The sequence below is a fragment of the Bufo gargarizans genome, chromosome 5, assembly GCF_014858855.1.
Source record: "Bufo gargarizans isolate SCDJY-AF-19 chromosome 5, ASM1485885v1, whole genome shotgun sequence".
Lineage (NCBI taxonomy): Eukaryota > Metazoa > Chordata > Amphibia > Anura > Bufonidae > Bufo > Bufo gargarizans.
In genome coordinates, this window is record NC_058084.1 from 399,841,502 (window position 1) to 399,864,597 (window position 23,096).

The following is a 23,096-nucleotide window of genomic DNA, read 5'->3' on the forward strand; positions in this document are numbered from 1 at the left end:
TACTAGACGGATCCGCACCTAAACGCAGGTGAAAGTAGACTTAGATTGCTGCCCCCATAGAACAGAAAAAAAATCTGCAATCAAAAATAAATGGATTAGTAAAAATGTGTCAGTACCGTATCTATTTTTTAATTATTAATAAAAAAAATACTGGTGATAAATTCCCATTGAAGGGAATATCTTCCTTTAACGCCATGTCATTTTAGGTCAACATTTTGTGGTGATTTTTATATATGTCTCTGGGTTTGGACAATATAGAAGTTTTGATAAAAGTGATCTGTACGATTCTAACCTTGATGTGTGCCCCCATGTCTTGTTCGACAGTACAGGAGAGTTTTGTACATCTTCATTCCTGGTCATTTAAGGAAATGCAATAGGCTAGATCTTAGTACCATAAAAATCCTTAATATTTGTTAATAGCTGGATCCACACATGTCTACGGAAAGCTGATAAAAACAAGGACAACAAAATGAGCTTTAAAGAGCTTAAGAGATTCCTGCAAGAAGTGAATGTTGAAACTGATGATAACTATGCAAAACAATATTCCAGGTAAGATCTCTAAAAGTGACCATACGACGTTGATAACTACTGTATTCCTTCTTATCCCCCATACACATGCACAGTCTGCTTCACCAACTGTACCTGATGATTGCTGATCTCCCTAGGAAACAAAAGGATTTGGCATGTTGAAGTCCAACATGCCGATGCAATGTTTCACTTGACGTCTGTCTCTAAGCAGGTTGTTGGATGGTTTTCTTGTATTAGGACGCATTCACACGTACGTGGTTTGGTTCCGCATCCAAGCCTAATTTTTTTGCAGCTTGGATGCGGACCCATTTACGTCAATGGGACCGCAAAAGATCCAGACAGCACTCCTGGCTGTCTGCATCAATGGCTCTGTTCCGTGGCCCGCAAAAATTACAGATCATGTCCTATTCTTGTCTGTTTTGCGGACAAGAAGAGGCTTTCTATAATGGGCCGCCTGTTCTGTTCCACAAATTGCGGAAGGCACACGGGCGGAATCTGTGTTTTGCGGATCCGCAATTTGCGGACTGCAAAACACTGCATGTTAATTTGCACAAGCCCGTAGGCTACTTTCACACAGGCGTTTTGGATTTCCGTTTGCGAGATCATTTCAGGCTCTCCAAGCGGTCCAAACGGACTAGTTTGCATTCTAATGCATTCTGAATGGAAAAGGATCCACTCAGAATGCATCAGTTCAGTCTACATTCCGCTTTGGAGACGGACACCAAAACGCTGCTTGCTGATGAAAACTGAGCCAAACGGATCCGTCTTGGCACACAATGTAAGGATTTTACATCTTTTATGCTAGGTTCCCATCTAATTAGAAGTTCTTTTAGGATTCTCCTTTTGTCTATTCATCAAGTTTTCCTGAAAAAATATTTTCCGGGAGATAAAATGACTATACCATGTTAGAAACACCTCTATTGGTGTTTTTTCATGTGACCTATCTGCAGGTTTGGACTGGCCATAGACTCTACAGGGAAATTTCCGACCCCCAGCACTCTTTACCCGCCGGCCAGGTACATAACAGTCTGATGCTCTCCGCATTAATAATGCTAGGAACATCACTACTTAGGCTGGTGCCCTCTGAATTCAAGTCCTCAGGACGGTGATAGTTGAATACTGCAGCAGGGGAGGCCATGTTTTGTGCTCCTGTAGTATTTGGTTCTGCTGGGAGGTATTTTTACTGCACTACAGTATTGCTAGCCCTCCTACTTCTGTTGTCCCTGCCTACTTGTATTACCCCACATTCTTTCAGTTTGGACCCACCTACATGGGGCTTCTTCTACTTTTTTTTCCAGGACCACTTTAAGTTCCCAGTCCACCCCTGCTTATCTGGCATTGCCATTTTTTAAATATTTTTTTACATTTTTTTCTCTGTAAAGGGACACTGACAGGGCCAATAAGCATATTGAGGTATATATGGCAGTACAGGTCTTATAATGGGTATTACAATCATCTAAGTATCCCCCCTGTCCACATTATACATACAGAAAACTAAGTTTTATAACCTGCCAACGGTCTTCAATCTGCCCAAGGGGCGGCGTTTCACCTCTCTTGCGCCCAGCCAGCCTCCCCAACTGCCAAGCCGCCCAGCTTGAATATTCAGTTTGCTGGGCGGCTTCTGCGGTCCCCGCTCTGAAGCGCTGCGCTGAACAGTGCCCTGCGCATGCGCCGGATCTTGTGAAGTCGGGGACAGTAAGCGCCGCCCAGCGAAGTGAATATTGATGAGCTGGGCGGCGCTTACTGTACCGGACTTCACAAGATCCTGCGCATGCGCCGGGCACTGTTAAGTGCAGCGCTTCAGAGCGGGGACCGCAGAAGCCGCCCAGCAAACTGAATATTCATGAGCTGGGCGGCGCTTCAAAGCGGCAGTTGGGGGAGGCTGGCTGGGCGCAAGAGAGGTGAAACGCCGCCCCTTGGGCAGATTGAAGACCGTTGGAGCAGGTTATAAAACTTAAGTTTACTGTATGTATAATGTGGACAGGGGGGATACTTAGATGATTGTAATACCCATTATAAGACCTGTACTGCCATATATATACCTCAATATGCTTATTGGCCCTGTCAGTGTCCCTTTAAGAGAAAAAATGTAAAAAAATATTTAAAAAAATGGCAATGCCAGATAAGCAGGGGTGGACTGGGAACTTAAAGTGGTCCTGGAAAAAAAAAGTAGAAGAAGCCCCATGTAGGTGGGTCCAAACTGAAAGAATGTGGGGTAATACAAGTAGGCAGGGACAACAGAAGTAGGAGGGGCTAGCAATACTGTAGTGCAGTAAAAAATACCTCCCCAGCAGAACCAAATACTACAGTGGAGCACAAAACATGGCCTCCCCTGCTGCAGTATTAAACTATCACCGTCCTGAGGACTTGAATTCACGAGGGCACCAGCCTAAGTAGTGATGTTCCTAGCATTTATTAATGCGGAGAGCATCAGACTGTTATGTACCTGGCCGGCGGTGTAAAGAGTGCTTGGGCGGTCAGAAATTTCCCTGTAGAGTCTATGGCCAGTCCAAACCTGCAGATAGGTCACATGAAAAAACACCAATAGAGGTGTTTCTAACATGGTATAGTCATTTTATCTCCCGGAAAATATTTTTTCAGGAAAACTTGATGAAATAGACAAAAGGAGAATCCTAAAAGAACTTTCTAATTAGATGGGAACCTAGCATAAAAGATGTTAAAAATCCTTACATTGTGTGCCAAGACGGATCCGTTTGGCTCAGTTTCATCAGCAAGCAGCGTTTTGGTGTCCGTCTCCAAAGCGGAATGTAGACTGAACTGATGCATTCTGAGTGGATCCTTTTCCATTCAGAATGCATTAGAATGCAAACTAGTCCGTTTTGGACCGCTTGTGAGAGCCCTGAAATGATCTCGCAAACGGAAATCCAAAACGCCTGTGTGAAAGTAGCCTACGGGCTTGTGCAAATTAACATGCAGTGTTTTGCAGTCCGCAAATTGCGGATCCGCAAAACACAGATTCCACCCGTGTGCCTTCCGCAATTTGTGGAACAGAACAGGCGGCCCATTATAGAAATGCCTCTTCTTGTCCGCAAAACAGACAAGAATAGGACATGATCTGTAATTTTTGCGGGGCCACGGAACAGAGCCATTGATGCAGACAGCCAGGAGTGCTGTCTGGATCTTTTGCGGTCCCATTGACGTAAATGGGTCCGCATCCAAGCTGCAAAAAAATGAGGCTTGGATGCGGAACCAAACCACGTACGTGTGAATGCGTCCTAATACAAGAAAACCATCCAACAACCTGCTTAGAGACAGACGTCAAGTGAAACATTGCATCGGCATGTTGGACTTCAACATGCCAAATCCTTTTGTTTCCTAGGGAGATCAGCAATCATCAGGTACAGTTGGTGAAGCAGACTGTGCATGTGTATGGGGGATAAGAAGGAATACAGTAGTTATCAACGTCGTATGGTCACTTTTAGAGATCTTACCTGGAATATCTGTTTTGCATAGTTATCATCAGTTTCAACATTCACTTCTTGCAGGAATCTCTTAAGCTCTTTAAAGCTCATTTTGTTGTCCTTGTTTTTATCAGCTTTCCGTAGACATGTGTGGATCCAGCTATTAACAAATATTAAGGATTTTTATGGTACTAAGATCTAGCCTATTGCATTTCCTTAAAATGACCAGGAATGAAGATGTACAAAACTCTCCTGTACTGTCAGAACAAGACATGGGGGCACACATCAAGGTTAGAATCGTACAGATCACTTTCTATCAACAACTTCTATATTGTCCAAACCCAGAGACATATTATAAAAATCACCACAAAATGTGTGACCTAAAATGACATGGCGTTAAAAAGGAAGATATTCCCTTCAATGGGAATTTATCACCAGTATTTTTTTTTATTAATAATTAAAAAATAGATACGGTACTGACACACTATTTTTACTAATCCATTTATTTTCTGATTGCAGATTTTTTTTCTGTTCTATGGGGGCAGCAATCTAAGTCTACTTTCACACCTGCGTTTAGGTGCGGATCCGTCTAGTATCTGTACAGACGGATCCGCACCTATAATGCAAACGCTTGTATCCGTTTGCATTACCATGAACAATGTCTTTTTTTTTTTTTTTCTCATGATAATGCAGATGGATCCGTTTTGACTTACATTGAAAGTCAATGGGACTTTACAATTGCACCATATTGTGTCAGTAAAAATGGATCCGTCCCCATTGACTTACATTGTAAGTCAGGACGGATCCGTTTGGCTCCGTTTCGTCAGACGAACATCAAAACGCTCTACCTCTAGAGCGTAATGGAGGCTGAACGGAGGCAAACTGATGCATTCTAAACGGATCCTTATCCATTCAGAATGCATTGGGGCTGAACTGATCCGTTTTGGGCCGCTTGTGAGAGCCTTGAAACGGATCTCACAGGCGGACTCTGAAACGGCAGTGTGAAAGTAGCCTTACCTGACCAGTTAACAGCATTTGGAGATATTCTTTACAGCTGCCTCATGGCCTATAGGTAGCTGTAGCCTGGAGATGCTCATTGACTTCTATGGGATAATTTTCTAGGCATGTTCTGTGACCTGTTCATAGGTCATTGTGCAGGGAAGGGGAGGAGATGAGTTGTGACCGTCATCTACTGTGAATAGTGGATCCTGTGATATTTACATGTAAAGAAGGCATTATCTGCCTTAATAATCTTACCTGTGATGATAAAAGGCACAAAAAAGTGGTCTCTACAGAACATGAATGGTCAGTGCACTATGACGCTTAATGGCAAGTGTGAAAACAACTAAAAATCCTTTAAAAATATGTTTAAAGGCTATGGACATTTAGGGACTTTTTATTATAGCATTCTACTCTACTACTTTTTTTTTTATTGGTCTTTATTTAAATGATCTGTCATTTTCTCAGTATAGTTCTTAAAGGGGCTTTCGGGGATTTTAATATTGATGACCTATCCTCAGGATAGTACAAACAAACAGGTAATGGCAGCATCTCCAGCGACTTTTTTATTGGACAGACTTCACAGAAAGTGTGCCATAAAAATAAACAGCAACGTTTCGGCTACTACATAGCTTGACAAAGGTCATGTAGTAGCCAAAACGTTGCTGTTTATTTTTATGGCACACTTTCTGTGAAGTCTGCCCAATAAAGAAGTCGCTGGAGATGCTGCCGTTACCTGTTTGTACTATTCGGTGGGCTGCTGAGGATCTGCGGCCGTGGTTTGGCTGAGGCGTTCCTCTGTGGTTGTTTGATGGTCCGCGGGTGCTGCTCTACATCTACTATTCTCACTATCCTCAGGATAGGTCATCAATATCAGATCAGCAGGCGTCCAACCCCCGGCACCCCTGCCAATCAGGTGGTTGAAGAGAAGGCCGCGCTCCGTGCCAGAGCAGCCTTCCCTTCATTGTTTGCCTGCTCATGGTCGACATTGCAGTGGTGAGCAGGTGTCATTACAAGAAGCTTCTATGGGACGGCTCGCTATTATACACGTGAATAGGAGGGAGCCGTCCCACAGAAGTGAATGGGACGGCTTGTCATTACACCTGCTCACCACTGCAATATCTACGGCAAGCAGGGAAGGGAAGGGTGCGCTCGCATGGAGCGTGGCCATCTCCTCGACCAGCTGATCGGCATGGGTGCATGTTCAGCTGGTTGAGGAGCCCCATCAGGGAACTGAGAACTGATTTGACAGCTCATGTGTATCCCTTATTTCTGAACTCTAGCTCATAAACACTCATTATAGCTCAATTTCTATCAAAGTGATAAGAATATGGCCTAAATAAGTTTATGGTTCGTCAGGACTCCAGAGACGAGGGCTACACACGTTGAAACAGAAAGCCTGCTACTCTACAAACACACAAAAGCCGACAGTTAGGGTCCATTCACACGTCCGCAAATGGGTCCGCATCCGTTCCGCAATATCGGGAACGGGTGCGGACCCATTAATTCTCTATGGGGCAGAACGGGATGCGGAAAGCACACTATGTGCTCTCCGCATCCGTTTTTCCAGAGAGCGGCCCCGAACTTCCAGGATTCGGCTCCGCAAAAAAATAGAACATGTCCTATTCTTGTTCGCAATTGCAGACAAGAATAGGCAGTTCAATGGGGGGTGCCGGCCGGGTGTATTGCAGATCCGCAATACACCACGGACGTGTGAATGGATCCTTACACTGGAAAAATGGCTGGGCATTTTTAATAAAGACCAATGGAAAAAATATTTTTTTAAGCCCACAATACAATGCAATAATAAAAAAATGCTCCAAAAGATGTTCATTGCCTTTAACATAAAAATGTGATTTTCTATAAGCTTCAATATATAATACATATCTGTAGTTCATGAGTCAAAACCAGCTTAAGGCCTCATGCACACAACAGTTTTTTTTCACTGTCCGCAAAAACGGGGTCCGTAGGTCCGTGATCCGTGACCGTTTTTTCGTCCGTGGGTCTTCCTTGATTTTTGGAGGATCCACGGACATGAAAAAAAAGTCGTTTTGGTGTCCGCCTGGCCGTGCGGAGCCAAACGGATCCGTCCTGAATTACAATGCAAGTCATGGAGGACGGATCCGTTTGACGTTGACACAATATGGTGCCATTTCAAACGGATCCGTCCCCATTGACTTTCAATGTAAAGTCTGGAGTTCTTTTATACCATCGGATTGGAGTTTTCTCCAATCCGATGGTATATTTTAACTTGAAGCGTCCCCATTACCATGGGAACGCCTCTATGTTAGAATATACTGTTGGATATGAGCTACATCGTGAAACTCAGATCCGACAGTATATTCTAACACAGAGGCGTTCCCATGGTGATGGGGACGCTTCAGGTTAGAATATACTGAAAAACTGTGTACATGATTGTGTACAGACCCCCCCCCCCCCCCCCCCTGTTTTTAACTCATTGGTGGCCAGGGCTGCCGCCCCCCCCCCCTCCCTCCCCTGTAGTTAACTCATTGGTGGCCAGTGCGGCCGTCCCCCCTCCCTCCCCTGTAGTTAACTCATTGGTGTCCAGTGGGCCCCCCCTCCCTCCCCTGTAGTTAACTCATTGGTGTCCAGTGGGCCCCCCTCCCTCCCCTGTAGTTAACTCATTGGTGTCCAGTGGGCCCCCCCTCCCTCCCCTGTAGTTAACTCATTGGTGTCCAGTGGGCCCCCCCCCCTCCCTCCCCTGTAGTTAACTCATTGGTGTCCAGTGGGCCCCCCCTCCCTCCGCTGTAGATAACTCGTTGGTGGCCAGTGGGCCCTCTCCCCTCCCTCCCCCTTCTAATTAAATTCGCCCCCCCCTATCATTGGTGGCAGTGGAGAGTACCGATCGGAGTCCCAGTGTTATCGCTGGGGCTCCGATCGGGAACCATGGCAACCGAGACGCTACTGCAGTCCCGGTTGCCATGGTTGCTTAGCAATTTGTAGAAGCAAGCTTCATACTTACCTGCGAGCTGCGATGTCTGTGACCGGCCGGGAGCTCCTCCTACTGGTAAGTGAAAGGTCTGTGCGGCGCATTGCCTATAGCACAGACCTGTATGAAAGTAACCTACGGCCACGGATCACGGACACGGATGCCAATCTTGTGTGCATCCGTGTTCTTTCACTGACCCATTGACTTGAATGGGTCCGTGAACCGTTGTCCGTCAAAAAAAATAGGACAGGAAACACGGATCACGGTCTCGGCTGCAAAACGGTGCATTTTCCGATTTTTCCACGGACCCATTGAAAGTCAATGGGTCCGCGAAAAAAAACGGAAAACGGCACACCGCCACGGATGCGCACAACGGTCGTGTGCATGAGGCCTAAGGGTGGTATTACTGAGCACTGATGGAAGATAACAAATCCATCGGTGCTCGTTTGCACCAGCCCGATTACACAGGCCGATGCATACCGAATATGGGATAAACGATTGTTACTGCAGTCATTCCTCTCTCATTTGGTTCTATTCATTATCAGCAGGGAGATGTGCTGCCGATGATTAGGCATCTTTTATCCTGATGAAAAGTGCCCATCAGCTGATGAACAAGCGTTTACTTTACTTGCGTTCATCGGCTGATCGGCTGCTCATTTAGAGAAGCTATTTATCAGGAACGAGTTTTAGGGCTCTTTCACACTTGTGTTCTTTTATTCCGGCATAGAGTTCCGTCGTCGGTGCTCTATGCTGGAAGAATCCTGATCAGTTTTCTCCTAATGCATTCTGAATGGAGAGAAATCCGTTCAGGATGCATCAGGATGTCTTCAGTTCAGGACCGGAAAGTTTTTTGGCCGGAGAAAACACTGCAGCATGCTGCGCCTTTTGCTCCGGTCAATAATCCTGAACACTTGCCGCATCGACAGATCCGGAATAATAGCCTATTGAAATGTATTATTCCGGATCCGTCCTAACATCTTCAGTTGTTACAACGCAACGACTGATCCGGAAGTTGCGCCTGAGCCAGGAAGTAGGACAGGCTTGGCTGGCGCGAAAACTTCCACTAAACAGCCCGCACGGGAGAAAACAGGGCGTGAAAGAAGCTCCTGGAGGTTAGTATTGTGTGTGTGTTTGTCCCTTGCATATTTTATTAGTTGTAAAACAAACTAGAAATTTTCTGATAAGAAATAATTTACATACCGGATGCACTCATCAGTACACGACGGATCCGCTGTTTCGATGGATACGGACGACGGATCCGGACGACTGATCCGGAAAAAAAAGCGTTGATGTTGGCTTCAGGATTTCCGGATCAGTATCTTACCAAAAAAGCCGGAAAGAGGCATCCGGAAAGAAAAAATTATGCGTTCTTACACGTTTTTCCGGATCCGGCGTGTATTCCGGGCAAATGGAGTACAAGACGGATCCGGACAACGCAAGTGTGAAAGAGCCCTTAAAGAGGTTTTCCGAGGTATTTTAACTGATAACCTATCCTCTGGACAAGTCATCAGTATCTGATTGGTGGGGGTCTGACACCCGGGACGACTGCCAATTAGCTGTTTAAGAAGGCACCGGCTCTCACCCTGACGCTGCAGCCTTCTCTCCCCTCACCAAACACAGCATTGTACATTGTATAGCGGTTGTGCTTGGTATCATGCTCAGCCCCATTGAAGTGAATGGGGATGAGCACGATACCAAGCACAGCCGCTATATTATGTATGGCACTGAGAGAAGGCCACAGCGCTCACAGGAGTGCCAGTGTCTTCTCAAACAGCTAATCAGCGGGGTCCCAGGTGTCAGACCCCCACCAATCAGTATCAAAATCTCAGAAAACCATTTTAAAAATACCTCAACTTAGTAGATAGCACAATCAACAACAGGACCACACTAACCAGACTCCTATGTAGGCAAGACGACAAGAGAAAACTCTGCGATGTTAATGCTACTTGTACTGACTTACTTCACAGTTTTAATACTACAGAAGGGTGCCAAAGGTTGGTAAAATACAATCTGCTCATGGCCAATATACCAACCAGTAATTACAAGATCCCAGCAGTAGGAGGCGGGTTTCGTACATATTTTTATCCTAAGACCTACGCCCTGTGTTAGCGGGCCCCTTTAATTACAAGCATACGTGTACTATAAAACATGGTTGATAGTAGTTTTTATAATACACCACAAAATATATAAGCACATTTATACACAGACAGATATAGAGCCTAATGTCAGAGTTAGAAATAATTACAGGATGTTGTCATTATTCCACAAAAAGCAAACTCTGAAGTATAAATCTGCATTTCTGAAGGGCAGGCGTCCATAATACGGTCACTGATAACACTGGAGGTGAAACGGGTGAATGCATAAAATGTGATATTGGTGTATTCTGGATGAGAAGTACATTAAAGTGACACAAGGGATTTTCATTGCATGCCAGGGGCTGAATAGTTGAGGCTACTTTCACACTCGCAGTTTGGTGCGGATCTGTCATGGATCTGCACAGACGGATCCGTTTGTATTATCTTTAACATAGCCAAGACAGGATCCATCTTAAACACCATTGAAAGTCAATGGAGGACAGATCCGTTTTCTATTGTGCCAGATTGTGTATTAGAAAAAGGATCAGTCCCCATTGACTTAGGCTACATTCACACTTCAGTATTTTTCTATATCCCGAATTTCGGTCCGTTTTTTGCGGATCCGTTGTTCCTGAAAATGTTTCCGTATGTCATCCGTTTTTTGCGGATCCGCAAAAAACTGAAACATGTATAAATTTCACAAAGCAAATAAAGTTGTTTGGATTTCTTTGAAAAAAATTTGAAAAAAAAAAGTGAATAAGTGATTTCTGTGGGCAGGATTTAATTTCCAGGAACGGATTCCGCATAAACGGATGACATACGTAATGACATACGAATGTCTTGCGTTTTTTGCGGAACCATTGACTTTGTATTGTACCAGGATCCGATTTTTGCGGAAAAGAATAGGACAAGTTTTATATTTAATCGGACATGCGGAACGGAACAACGGAAACAGACAGCACACATTGTGTTGTCCGATTTTTTCCAGGACCCATTGAAAATGAATGGGTCCAGAACTGGTCCTGATCTGTTCCGCAAAAAAACGGACATGTGAATGGACCCTTACATTGTGTGCCAGGACGGATCCGTTTAGCTCAGTTTCGTCTGACGGACACCAAAACGCTCCAAGCAGCTTTTAGGCTGGGATTCCATGTAGTGGTCATGGGGTGGCAGTACACGGTTTCTCAGTAGTAAGTAAAGGACGCAGTTCTTTGGCGACTCACCCGAATTTGCCGAGAAACTGCCGCAATTCACACAAATCGACTGCATTTTTGCCACAGGATCTTGGCTGAGTGGCACACTACCACCTCACGGCTGCTATCTGGAAGCCCGCCCTATTCAAGAATCACCAGTGAATTACAATGGTAGGTAGTAGGGATGTGAGACACTGCAAGAAGGCTGAACCTAAAATGTCTGACGACAGACATCCTAGTGTATGAAGGGGGTTAGCAGAGGAATTAGGACATCAGTCACACGCCTACCTGCCTGTTTCACAGGACAATGCCAATGGTCAAGTGAATTATGTGGTATTGTCCCTTTAGGCGGAGTCTAAACATAGAAAGGGACATTTATCAAATCTGCTGCGCCAGTTTTGAGGCATAAAAATGTAGCATATGATGGCTGCGTGCGACATTTGGTGCTTATTTTTGCGAAATTTGTTGAGTCTCCCCATTTTCAGAAGTGGAGTGAAAAGTAGGTCAGGATTAGAACACTTATGTCTCATTTATGAAGTGCAACTTTTTAAAAAGTAGCATTTCCAGGTTAGGCAAACCTGTGGTGTACTTTTACAGACCCAGGCGTACAGCACTTACACCAAATACAGTACATTATTACTGTGCGCCATTTCATAAATTTGCCGCACCCTCACAAAGCAAAAACGGACAACAAAACAACCGCAAATGATAAATTCCCCCCAGACTACTTGTAGCAAAAGTTTTCCAATTTTAATTATCAAGCTACAGCTATTGTCAAAAGGGAATGCAATGGGGCACATTTAGTAAGCTTTGTACTCCACTTCTGTGGCATAAAAAGGGAGTCAATAATGGCGCACACAATCAATGATTTGCAACTTTTTCCTATGGGGTGGGGCTTAGCAGGCAGGCTGTGACCTCACCCCACCTGTCAGATTTTATGTAAATCACTCTGAAAAATGGCGTGAATTATACATTAAATCTATGTTCGCTCATACCTGCCATAGACTTAGACTGTCATCTGATGCTCCAAATTTATATAGAGACCTGTGGTTCAGATGTCATACAAAGGCCTCATGCACACGACCGTTGTGTGCATCCGTCTCCGTTGTGCCGTTTTCCGTGATTTTCTGCTGACCCATTGACTTTCAATGGGTCAGTTGAAAACTCTGAAAATGCACCGTTGTTCAACCGCGTCCGTGTTTCCTGTCCGTCCAAAAAATATGACCTGTCCTATCGGAAACCCAGCAATTAAACTGGGACTCCGATCGGAACTCTCCGCTACCACCAATGATGGGGAGGGGGGGGGGGGGGGGGGGCGAGGCCGCACTGGCCACCAATGAGTTAAATACAGGGGAGGGGGGCCGCACTGGCCACCAATGAGTTAAATACAGGAGAGGGAGGGGGGGCCGCACTGGCCACCAATGAGTTAAATACAGGGGAGGGAGGGGGGCCGCACTGGCCACCAATGAGTTAAATACAGGGGAGGGAGGGGGGCCGCACTGGCCACCAATGAGTTAAATACAGGGGAGGGAGGGGGGTCTGCCTGATCTCTTACAGGGGGCTATGATACGCACAATTAACCCCTCAGGTGTGGCACCTGAGGGGTTAATTGTGCGGATCTCAGCCCCCTGTAAGAGATCGGATGCTGCCAGGCAGCAGGGGGCAGTCATGTACACAGTTCTTAGTATATTCTAACTTGAAGGGTCCCCATCACTATGGGAACGCCTCTGTGTTAGAATATACTGTCGGATCTGAGTTTTGACTATCTAACTCAAATCCGATGGAATATTCTAACATAGAAAAATATACCATCGGATTGGAGAAAACTCCGATCCTATGGTAGATTAATAGGGACTCCTGGCTTTACATTGAAAGTCAACGGGGGACGGATCCGTTTGCAATTGCACCATTTTGTGTCAACGTCAAACGGATCTGTCCCCATTGACTTGCATTGTAAGTCAGGACAGATCCGTTTGGCTCCGCACGGCCAGGCGGACCCCAAAACGACTTTTTCCTTCATGTCCGTGGATCCTCCAAAAATCAAGGAAGACCCACGGAAGAAAAAACTGACACGGAACCGGTTTTTGCGGACCGCAAAAAAAAAACATGAGGCTAAAGAATGATATTTGTAACGCCAGTATATCTGACCTATTAGGTTGCATGTAACTTAGTGCAATCTAGCTTTTAGTAGTCTATGGGGGTCATCTAATAAGTGATATATGGCAGTATTCTGACATATATCTGTGTCACAGATTGTGGCGCAAGTGTTATTACCTTTCCCCGATCACGGCAGGTCTAAAAAAGGGTGTATGATGTGGGCGGGGAAGGGGGAAGTCCGGCAGGCCCATCTCATTTATCATTTTCTACACCTGTTTTAGGCGTAGAAAATGTTCTAAATTCGAGCCAGCAAAGCTCAACATTTAGACCGGCGGCGGAAGCGCCGAAGTTATATAAAGTCGATTTATATAATACATAACTTCAGCATATCCACCGCCAGCACAGGGGGTTATTAACGATGACCCCCAATGTGCAGCCTTATCCTTAGACATGCTGCATTTATATTTTTTATTTTTTATTTTTTTTTGGGGGGGGGGGGCTTTTCTTACCACAAATGCTTTTTTTTTGTTTAACAATTGAAACATATTAATGATATTTGCCTATGCGGTTTCGATTGCCTATGTGCATTGATTTAACAAGTTTAATCTGTATAAAATACAGTCATGGTAAAAATTATGTGTTTTTTACATTACATTTTTCAAAAGCAACACTAAAGCAAAATGTAAGCCCCCTCACAAGCTGACGACGATTTATCAATCGTCGTTAACAATATGACCTTTAAGGCCACTTTCACACTTGCGTTTTGTGTGGATCTGTCATGGATGGATCCGTTCAGATAATACAACCGTCTGCATCCGTTCAGAACGGATCCGTTTGTATTATCTTTAACATAGCCAAGACGGATCCATCTTGAACACCACTGAAAGTCAATGGAGGACGGATCAGTTTTCTACTGTGCCATATTGTGTGAGTGAAAACGGATCCGTCACCAGTGACTTACATTGTGTGCCAGGACGGATCCGTTTGGCTCAGTTTTATCAGACGGACACCAAAATGCTGCAAGCAGTGTTTTGGTGTCTGTCTCTAAAGCGGAATGGAGACTGAACGGAGGCAAACTGATGCATCCTGAGCGGATCCTTTTCCATTCAGAATGCATTAGAATGCAAACTGATCAGTTTTGGACCGCTTGTGAGAGTCCTGAACGGATCTCACAAACGGAAATCCAAAACGCCAGTGTGAAAGTAGCCTTAGACATGTAACAATTAGGCTGGGTTCAGACCTGAGCGTTTTACAGCGCATTCCTACGCGCTGTAAAACGCTCAACAGGCAAGAACCAATGATTCCCTATGGGAATGGTTCTCACCTGAGCGTTTTACAGCGCGTACGATCGCATTGTAAAACACCTCAAGAAGTACAGGAGCTTCTTTGGGGCGTCTTGTCGCGCGTTCCCGTACATAGACTTCAGCGGCAACGCGCGACAATGGGCGTTCGCTTGTCTCTGTATGCGCGATTGCAAACGCCCGTACAATCGCGCATACAGAGCGTACGTTCAAGTACGCTCAGGTCTGAACCCAGCGTTAGTGATTCATTCTGCCCTACATAACTCTCAACAAGGGAAAGGAAGGATTTTTGCCATGATTGCTAGTGTAAATGAAATAGTAATTATGACCAATATCTTTTCAGAACTACTCACTGCTCTAAGAGTTTACCAATAATAAAACTTACTGGTTGTCATATATCTACATCCAAGGCCTCATGAACATGGCCATGTGCATAAGGCCTTACAAATATAAGATTCAATATGGACGGAGTTGCTCAATCATTATATATTAGGAGAACGCCACGGATAATGTGTCAAGGATACTGTTGTAGCTTCTGCTTTTGGCTCATGGCCCGAGAGTTCTTAATGATTTTATTTAATCCTCCAGTCCAGCGAGCAGCTTCTTCATTAGTGTTAGCGATTAAGTCTAGGTTCTTCCGTTGGCCCTTAAAGATAATGGAGAAACACCGCTCGCTTGGGACATGACTGGCAAACCTCTTCATCCCTTCAGTCTCATGGCCAAGACGCACATCTTCAACGTCATCAATGCTGACTGACCGAGAAAATAGAAAAATTAGATTAATTCCTACATCATAAAAAAGAGCTGGTTATGGCAAACCACAACATAAGGATGCTGACAGCAAAAACAATATAGAAGAGTTATTCATTATAAAGAATAGTTACGGTATATAGCGCCTCTGAAGATATGTGCTAATGTTGCATGATCCTTCATTTACCGGAGAAAGGGAAGGATTAGGTCCCAACAAACTGGAATACCGCCCACAGCTCAATTCTTATATCAGTCAGATCTATGTGACCACCTAAACTGTTCTTAAAGGGTTACTGGGTTTTCATAAAACTCTTGATATGTCATAAAGACTAGACTTCTAGAAACATTCATTTTCTAGATCATTGCCACGTGTAGACTTCCACCCGATCAGCTGTCAAACTAGCAAATACTCAGTTTGCTGATCGGATCTATACGCAGGCATAAAAATGTTAAAGGGGTTGGCCGCTTTCTGGTTATTGTTTACCAATGTGTTTGTGAGATGATTATATGGCAGTTACTAATATTGCCCTTGCTGAAATTCTGCACTATTTTCTATATTTCATAAGGTACGCCCACTTGTTTACAAAGTCTTTTGTGCTGTCCACACAAAGGTCCTGTCCATAAAATGGCCGCTGATGGAGGGTCATGTGACCGGGCAAATCACCTCCATTCAAATGCACTAAACTCCCAACAGAACAAATGCAGGTGGCAGGTGCAGTGTATTAGCATGGAGGAGACATTACATGGAGGTGATTTGCCCGGTCACATGACCCTCCATCAGCAGCCATTTTATGGACAGAACCTCTTTGTCGACAGCTCAAAAGACTTGTAATGAAGGGGCATGCCTTATGAAATATAGAAAATGGTGCAGAATTTCAACAAAGGCTATATAAGTAAATGCCATATAATCATCTTACAAACACACTGGTCAACAGTAACCAGAAAGTGGCCAACCCCATTAATTTGTCAGTGGCACAATAAAGTAAATGAACGGGTACAGGAATGATTTACATAGATAGGACATGTACTTTTTGCCAAACCAAAATGCAGGTCAACAGTGAACCAGCGGAGATAACATTCAACAATTTGTGGTCACCAGTTATGTAATGCGAGTAGGCAGCTTGAGCAATACACCTACATCATGTTAATATTGACTGTGGGTAAAGTACGTTTCTATTAATCTGCTGGATCTCAGTAAAACCAAGCTGGTGCATTTTCTGGACTATTGGACAAATAAGGTGCTCGTTGTTGCCCCCCACTGAGGGGGAATGGGATCAGTGCTAAAAAATAAGTTCTGCACAGGTAAAAGCACCACAGTATGGACCCAAAAGGGTACATTTTTCATACCTACCTTAAAGTGTTCCTGTACTTTTAATATGTCACAGCCAAATATCAAAGGTTTTGATCAGCGGGGGCTGATTGCTGCTTCCCCCACCACTCACGTAGAGCACCGTCTCTCCTCGCTGCAGGAGCCGAGCTCAGTAGAAAGTCTATGATCCTGTCTGGAGTCCATCTCCAGCAGCGAGGAAAGAGAGTGTTCTGTGTGAGCGCTTCTCTCTCCTCCTTCTAGCGCTCCAGACCTCCACTGATCAGAACCCTTATATCTCTATCACTTATCAAACGTTAATTACAGGGACACGTTAATTACCCCTATGTAAGTGTGAGGGTAAGAGCAGTTATGCAGTTGCACATAGAAAATGTTTCCCAAAGCTAAAGTAGGAGGTGGAGAGGGTGGAAGTGCCACTGTAAATACAGATGTTTCATGGGGAAAACAACAGATCAGGAGCCACAATGTCCTACGGGTCATCCGGATTATAAAGGCACATCAAGCAGAAAGCTCAGTGCGTGTTGAATCTGGCCCTCAGCCGGCATGCCGAATGCATCTGCTAGCCAAACAAGAGGGGCGAAAACACAAGTATTGATATCAGTGAAATACAAAGTCCAGTCATAAAAGGAGAAAGTCACAGCAGACATGGAAGCGGATCCCTTTGATTTCTCCAGGAGACTGAGGACACACCCGGCCACTTCTCTATTACCAGGAATGTACAACAATGATTTATGCAATTCTCATTGAAATCTGCTCATTGAAACTCATATTTGCTTTGCAAATATATGCTGGTATGCAGTGTTATCTATAACTAAAAACTATATATACGTGTAACGTTACAGCCGCTAGAGGATGACAGGATCAGGTTCCTACCTGTGAGCTTACAAAAGCATCCTCCACAGGAGGAAAAAAAAAAGGTTAAAAAGGCTACTTTCACACTTGCGTTCGGGGCTCCGCTTGTGAGTTCCGTTCAAAGGCTCTCACAAGCGGCCCCGAACGGATCCGTACTGCCCCAATGCATTCTGAATGGATAAGGATCCGCTCAGAATGCATCAGTCTGGCAGCGTTTGGCCTCCGTTCCGCTCAGCAGGCGGACACCCGAACGCAGCTTGTAGCGTTTTGGTGTCTGCCTGGCCGCGCGGAGGCGTGCGGATCCGTTCATAGTTACAATGGAAGTCAATGGGGACGGATCCGTCTGTCCTGGCTCCGCTTTGACACGGATCCGTTCATGTTTCTGCGCATGCCCAGTAACTTCCTGTCCCTCCCCCTCATCGTCGGCCATTTTGGATCATCGACTTGGTGAGACTGGTAAGTGTATGAAGTTTTGTCTGTTTGTCTATCTTTCTTTTTTTACTATCTATCCATCTATCTCTCTATTTCTAGGGTGGTGGGGCTGCTGGCACTTGGGAAGGGGTGTGTGTGTCTGGAACAGTGGGAGCCGCTGGCACTGGTGGTGTGGGCTGCCTTTATGGGGGGCTTCTGGCACTGGGGGGGGGGGGGGGGGGCGTGTGTGGCTGGAACTGTGGTTGCTGCTGGCACTGCGGGGGTGTTTGTGGCTAGAACTGTGCGGTTTGCTGGCATTGCAGGCGTGTTTGTGGCTGGAACTGTGGTTGCTGCTGGCACTGCGGGGGCGTTTGTGGCTGGAACTGTGCGGTTTGCTGGCATTGCAGGGGTGTTTGTGGCTGGAACTGTGCGGTGCTTCTGGCACTGCGGGGGTGTTTGTGGCTGGAACTGTGCGGTGCTTCTGGCACTGCGGGGGTGTTTGTGGCTGGAACTGTGCGGTGCTTCTGGAACTGCAGGGTTTTTTGTGGCTGGAACTGTGCGGTGCTTCTGGCAGTGCGGGGGTGTTTGTGGCTGGAACTGTGCGGTGCTTCTGGCAGTGCGGGGGTGTTTGTGGCTGGAACTGTGCGGTGCTTATGGCACTGCAGGGGTGTTTGTGTCTAGAACTTTGTTTGCTGCTGGCACTGCGGGGGTGTTTGTGGCTGGAACTGTGGGGGCTGCTGGCATTGGGGGGGCTGAGGGCACTGTGGGAAAGTTGTTTGGAACTGGGGGCCTGATGTCATTGTGGGGGGCTGCTGGCACTATGCGGGGCTGCTGTCTCTCTCTAATCATTTTATTATTAGGGTCGTTCCAAAAAAAAAAAAAAAAAAAAAAAAAAGAGAAAGAGACATCTGCGGTGGGGAAGCCCATATCTATATTTTAAAAAGTAAGTATTAAAAAAATAAAATAAAAATTGTTGATATATGAGGAAATAGTGCTCTACAAGTTCCTTTAACGTTATCTCACACAAGCGAGTTTTCCGCTCAGGTGCAAGGCGTGAAGTGAACGCATAGCACCTGCAATGAACCCTGACCCACTCATTTCAATGGGTCTGTGTACATGAGCGTTGTTCTTTCAACACATCAGTTCTGCGTTCCGTGAGAAATCGCAGCATGTTCTATATTCCGCATTTTTCATGCAGCCCAGCTCCATAGAAGCCAATGGGGCTTCAGGGAAAAACACATTGCATCCGGATGTAACCAGGATGCAATGCGTTTCTCACTGATGGTTGATAGGAGAAGTTGTTTGTAAGTCTTCAGTTTTTTATCACATGTGTCACCTCTGGGAATGAAGGGCACGCTCCATTCATTTCTATGGGGCCGCTGGCTCGGTTATTTCCGTCTGCCCCATAGAAATGAATGGGAGCAGTGCGGTGCGCTTCCCTTAAATTCTATGGGAGCAGAGCTTGGTGGTGGACGGACCCTGGGAAATCCGAGGTCCACCAGCCACAGCTCTCCCCGATCAGTTCTGGTTGTAGGTGCTAGCTATATGCCCCTATTATAGCGATATGCCCCTATTGTCTGTGATGGGAATATCTCTTTAACCCTAATACTGGACCTTTATTCAGGCTATTAGTTCTACTCTATTCACAGGGCATCTACCATGGTGGATTTATCTAAAATATTATATACTGCAAAGCAAATTCTTAGTATCCAAAATCAAAAGTTTATAGAGTTAATGTAATTCGAGCACTGTCAGAAAGCACGGCAGGGGTATGTTATTACTTATGATGCAGCCAGTATAGATTTTCACTTACCACACAATCCCAACATAGGGAGCCGCAGCGCTGTTGCTGCCAGCAGCTAAACACAACTTTCAGTCATCTTTGATGTTGGGCCGATGAACAAAAAACCTTGAACATGCAGAAACCAAAGGGATATGCCAAAAATGTCAGATAGGTAGGGGTCCAACTTCGTTGACCCACTCCAACCTCAAGGATGGGGCCCTGGACATTCACAGCATATTCTGTTTATATGCCATAAATGTCTAGAAGGGAATTCCCCTTTAAGTGATACTAGTTATCTAAAGAAGTTAATCAACACAATATTTTGGATCTAGATACATCAGGGGGAAATGATGTTCAAGAGTTTACATTCACTAAGTAAAGTAGAGGAAATTAAAAAATTCTAAGTGATAACTCCTGACTTCCATGCAGATAACTTAGGAGCCAGTTATATCACAAAGAAAGCTCTTGAGCTCCAGAAGGTCAATTCCAGTCCTAACTAAAACACAGTACAATACAACAGATGGGATGTGTAAATGTATGGGATGAGGCAGCATTATTCCTGCCGGGTTCACCGGCAGATGACATAATAACATATAGAGAGCACATTCCTAATTGTCCTGCAGGCATTGTGCATGATGAAAAGACACCAGCGTGCAAACAGCGTTAATGGGGCTGGGGAGGACATCTGCTGACGGTAATATTCCTTCATGTTTAATATATAAGAATAAACAGACAATGGGTCACATAAATGAGCTTTTTATATCATATATGCCGAGAGACGTGATACCTCCTAAAACTAAGAGAAAGCACTGAAGAGTTCTGGTGATGAAGTCTCACCAATCAGGCCATATACCAGTATATGGATACCTTTTCAGATCAGAAAGAAAATTTAGGAAGGGTTCTGAGAATGGGAAGAAGTCACATCAAGGTGTCCTTATGACTGCCACTGTATGGCCAGCTTTATCCTATACATGGACCATACCTGACCTGCAGAAACGTAAAGCTGGCCATACTGTACGTTAGGCATTTCAGAGAGATGTTTTCTTTTTGTGGTTCATGGTTGGCCCGTGGAGATTGTCATACTGAAAGACACCGGCACAAATCTGTCATCTGAAGGATTTCCAACTACAGCACCTGAGAACAACAACAGAAAAAATCCTTCCACAGACCTTTATCTGCTTTCAGTCAGTGTCTGTCATGCTTGGTTTTGTGACAGAAATGCACTGATGGCAGGAAACAATCTATATGCCCCTTTATTAATTCCAAAATCTCCAGGCCATTGTTTCCCAACCAGGTTTCCAAGGAACCCCGCAATACTGTCACTTTTACAATAGGGAAAGGGAACTGATTTTAGTAATATATCTGAGCCAAATGATAGCACTGGACAAGAATGATAGAAAGCTTCGCTCACAGCCACACCGAACTTCTGTAAAGTGTAACTTGCGTTTTAGTTTATTTCAAATATAGTGTAAGGATGCAGACATTAAGGGGGTCATTTACTAAGCTGAAATACGCCTTATTTAGGCGTATGTCAGGCGCAGATGGCGGTGCAATTGATATCTGCGACTTCGCTCTGCTCACGCCAGTTCTAAAATTGTGGGCATGGGGAGGGAAGGGGACGGGACAGCGTAGAAAATGGTCTAAATGTAAGACAGCTCAGAAGCGGTCTTACATTTAGAACTGGTGCTGGATACGCCGAAGTTATGGAGAGACCGGCCCCTCTTCATAACTCCGGCAGGTCCACCACCAGCGCAGGGGGTTATTAAGACTGGCCTCGAAACCACCAGTCTTAATAAATGTGCCCCTAAATATTTTTCGAATGTACTTTCTTAGGGAAAGAGGTTTCTTTGTACTAAAAACAGGGTGTAAGATCTTCTTATCCAAGCTCTAACTGAGCGTTACTACAGAGTCAGTCTGTGCAGAGGATCCCAGCTGCCCCCTGCCACGACCCCAGTCCCTGACTATGTACATGCGCCCTTACTATCACTGCCCATCTCCCTGCATATCCGACTTGTCACACACGGGCGTCTTCAGTGCTCAGTACAACTGAAGACAGACTCTCCTTAATAACGCTCAGTTAGAGCTTTGCTTAGGGCTCTTTCACACTTGCGTTGTCCGGATCCGGCAAGTACTCCACTTGCCGGAATTACACGCCGGATCCGGAAAAACGCAAGTGTACTGAAAGCATTTGAAGACGGATCCGTCTTCAAAATGCTTTCAGTGTTACTATGGCACCCAGGACGCTATTAAAGTCCTGGTTGCCATAGTAGGAGCGGGGGAGCGGTATACTTACAGTCCGCGCGGCTCCCGGGGCGCTCCAGAATGACGTCAGAGCGCCCCATGCGATCACGTGATCCATGCGCTTGGGGCGCCCTGACGTCACTCTGGAGCGCCCCGGGAGCCGCATGGATGGTAAGTATACTGCTCCCCCGCTCCCCGCTACACTTTACTATGGCTGCCAGGACTTTAGCGTCCCGGCAGCCATGGTAACCACTCTAAAAAAGCCAACCGTCGGATCCGGCAATGCGCCGAAACGACGTTTAGCTTAAGGATCAATGCCTTTCAATGGGCATTCATTCCGGATCCGGCCTTGCGGCAAGTCTTCAGGATTTTTGGCCGGAGCAAAAAGCGCAGCATGCTGCGGTATTTTCTCCGGCCAAAAAACGTTCCGGTCCTGAACTGAAGACATTCTGATGCATCCTGAACGGATTTCTCTCCATTCAGAGTGCATGGGGATAATCCTGATCAGGATTCTTCCGGCATAGAGCCCCGACGACGGAACTCTGTGGCGGAAGAAAAGAACGCAGGTGTGAAAGAGCCCTTAGAAGACTCTTTACACCCTGTTTTCTAGTAAAAAAACATCTTTCCCTGGTAAAGTATATTACAAAAATGTTAAACATCCCCATCCTTACACAATATTAAGAATAAACCTTTATATGATGGGCCAGTGTATTATGTAAGCACCCTTTATTTCTCCACCGCTTTAATTTTTTGACACTGATGCGATTATTAACGGATTTCAATGCTGTATTTCGGTTTTATTGCTTACTAAATTTAAATCTGTATAAAACATAGAATTGGGATAAAAACAGTTATACTTGGAGGGATTTTGCAGTTTGCATCAACATCCTTTAAAATAATAATTTATGAAAGTAGCTGTAATTTTGTATTGTATTATTTTTTTTTAACCTTTATTGCGCCTATCTTCCGTTCTGGGCAGTGGTCACATGACCATGTCCATGCAGCTCTTTCTAATTTCCTGTGATGTTCTTGGGTGTGTCAAAGCAGCTGTGAAAAGGGGCGTGTCTATGTAACTAGCTGGGTGGGAGGGGCTATAAACTAGCTGGGCTTTGTTAGGGGCGCTGCTGGTGCTGCAGCAGAGAAAGAAGTGCATCATGGGTTTGGTTT

General features: G+C 45.2%; 1 protein-coding gene across 1 annotated transcript in view; it reads right to left on the minus strand.

The window, feature by feature from the left end:
- Window positions 1-23,096, minus strand: part of PLCD1 (phospholipase C delta 1) — an 89,638-nt gene that overhangs the window by 37,047 nt on the left and 29,495 nt on the right. The window contains exons 3-4 of the mRNA XM_044294154.1: window positions 15,090-15,318; window positions 3,981-4,110 (exon numbers count right to left, since the gene is read on the minus strand). Of these exons, the coding sequence (XP_044150089.1) occupies window positions 3,981-4,110; window positions 15,090-15,318 (359 nt within the window). The remainder of the gene's footprint in view (window positions 1-3,980; window positions 4,111-15,089; window positions 15,319-23,096) is intronic.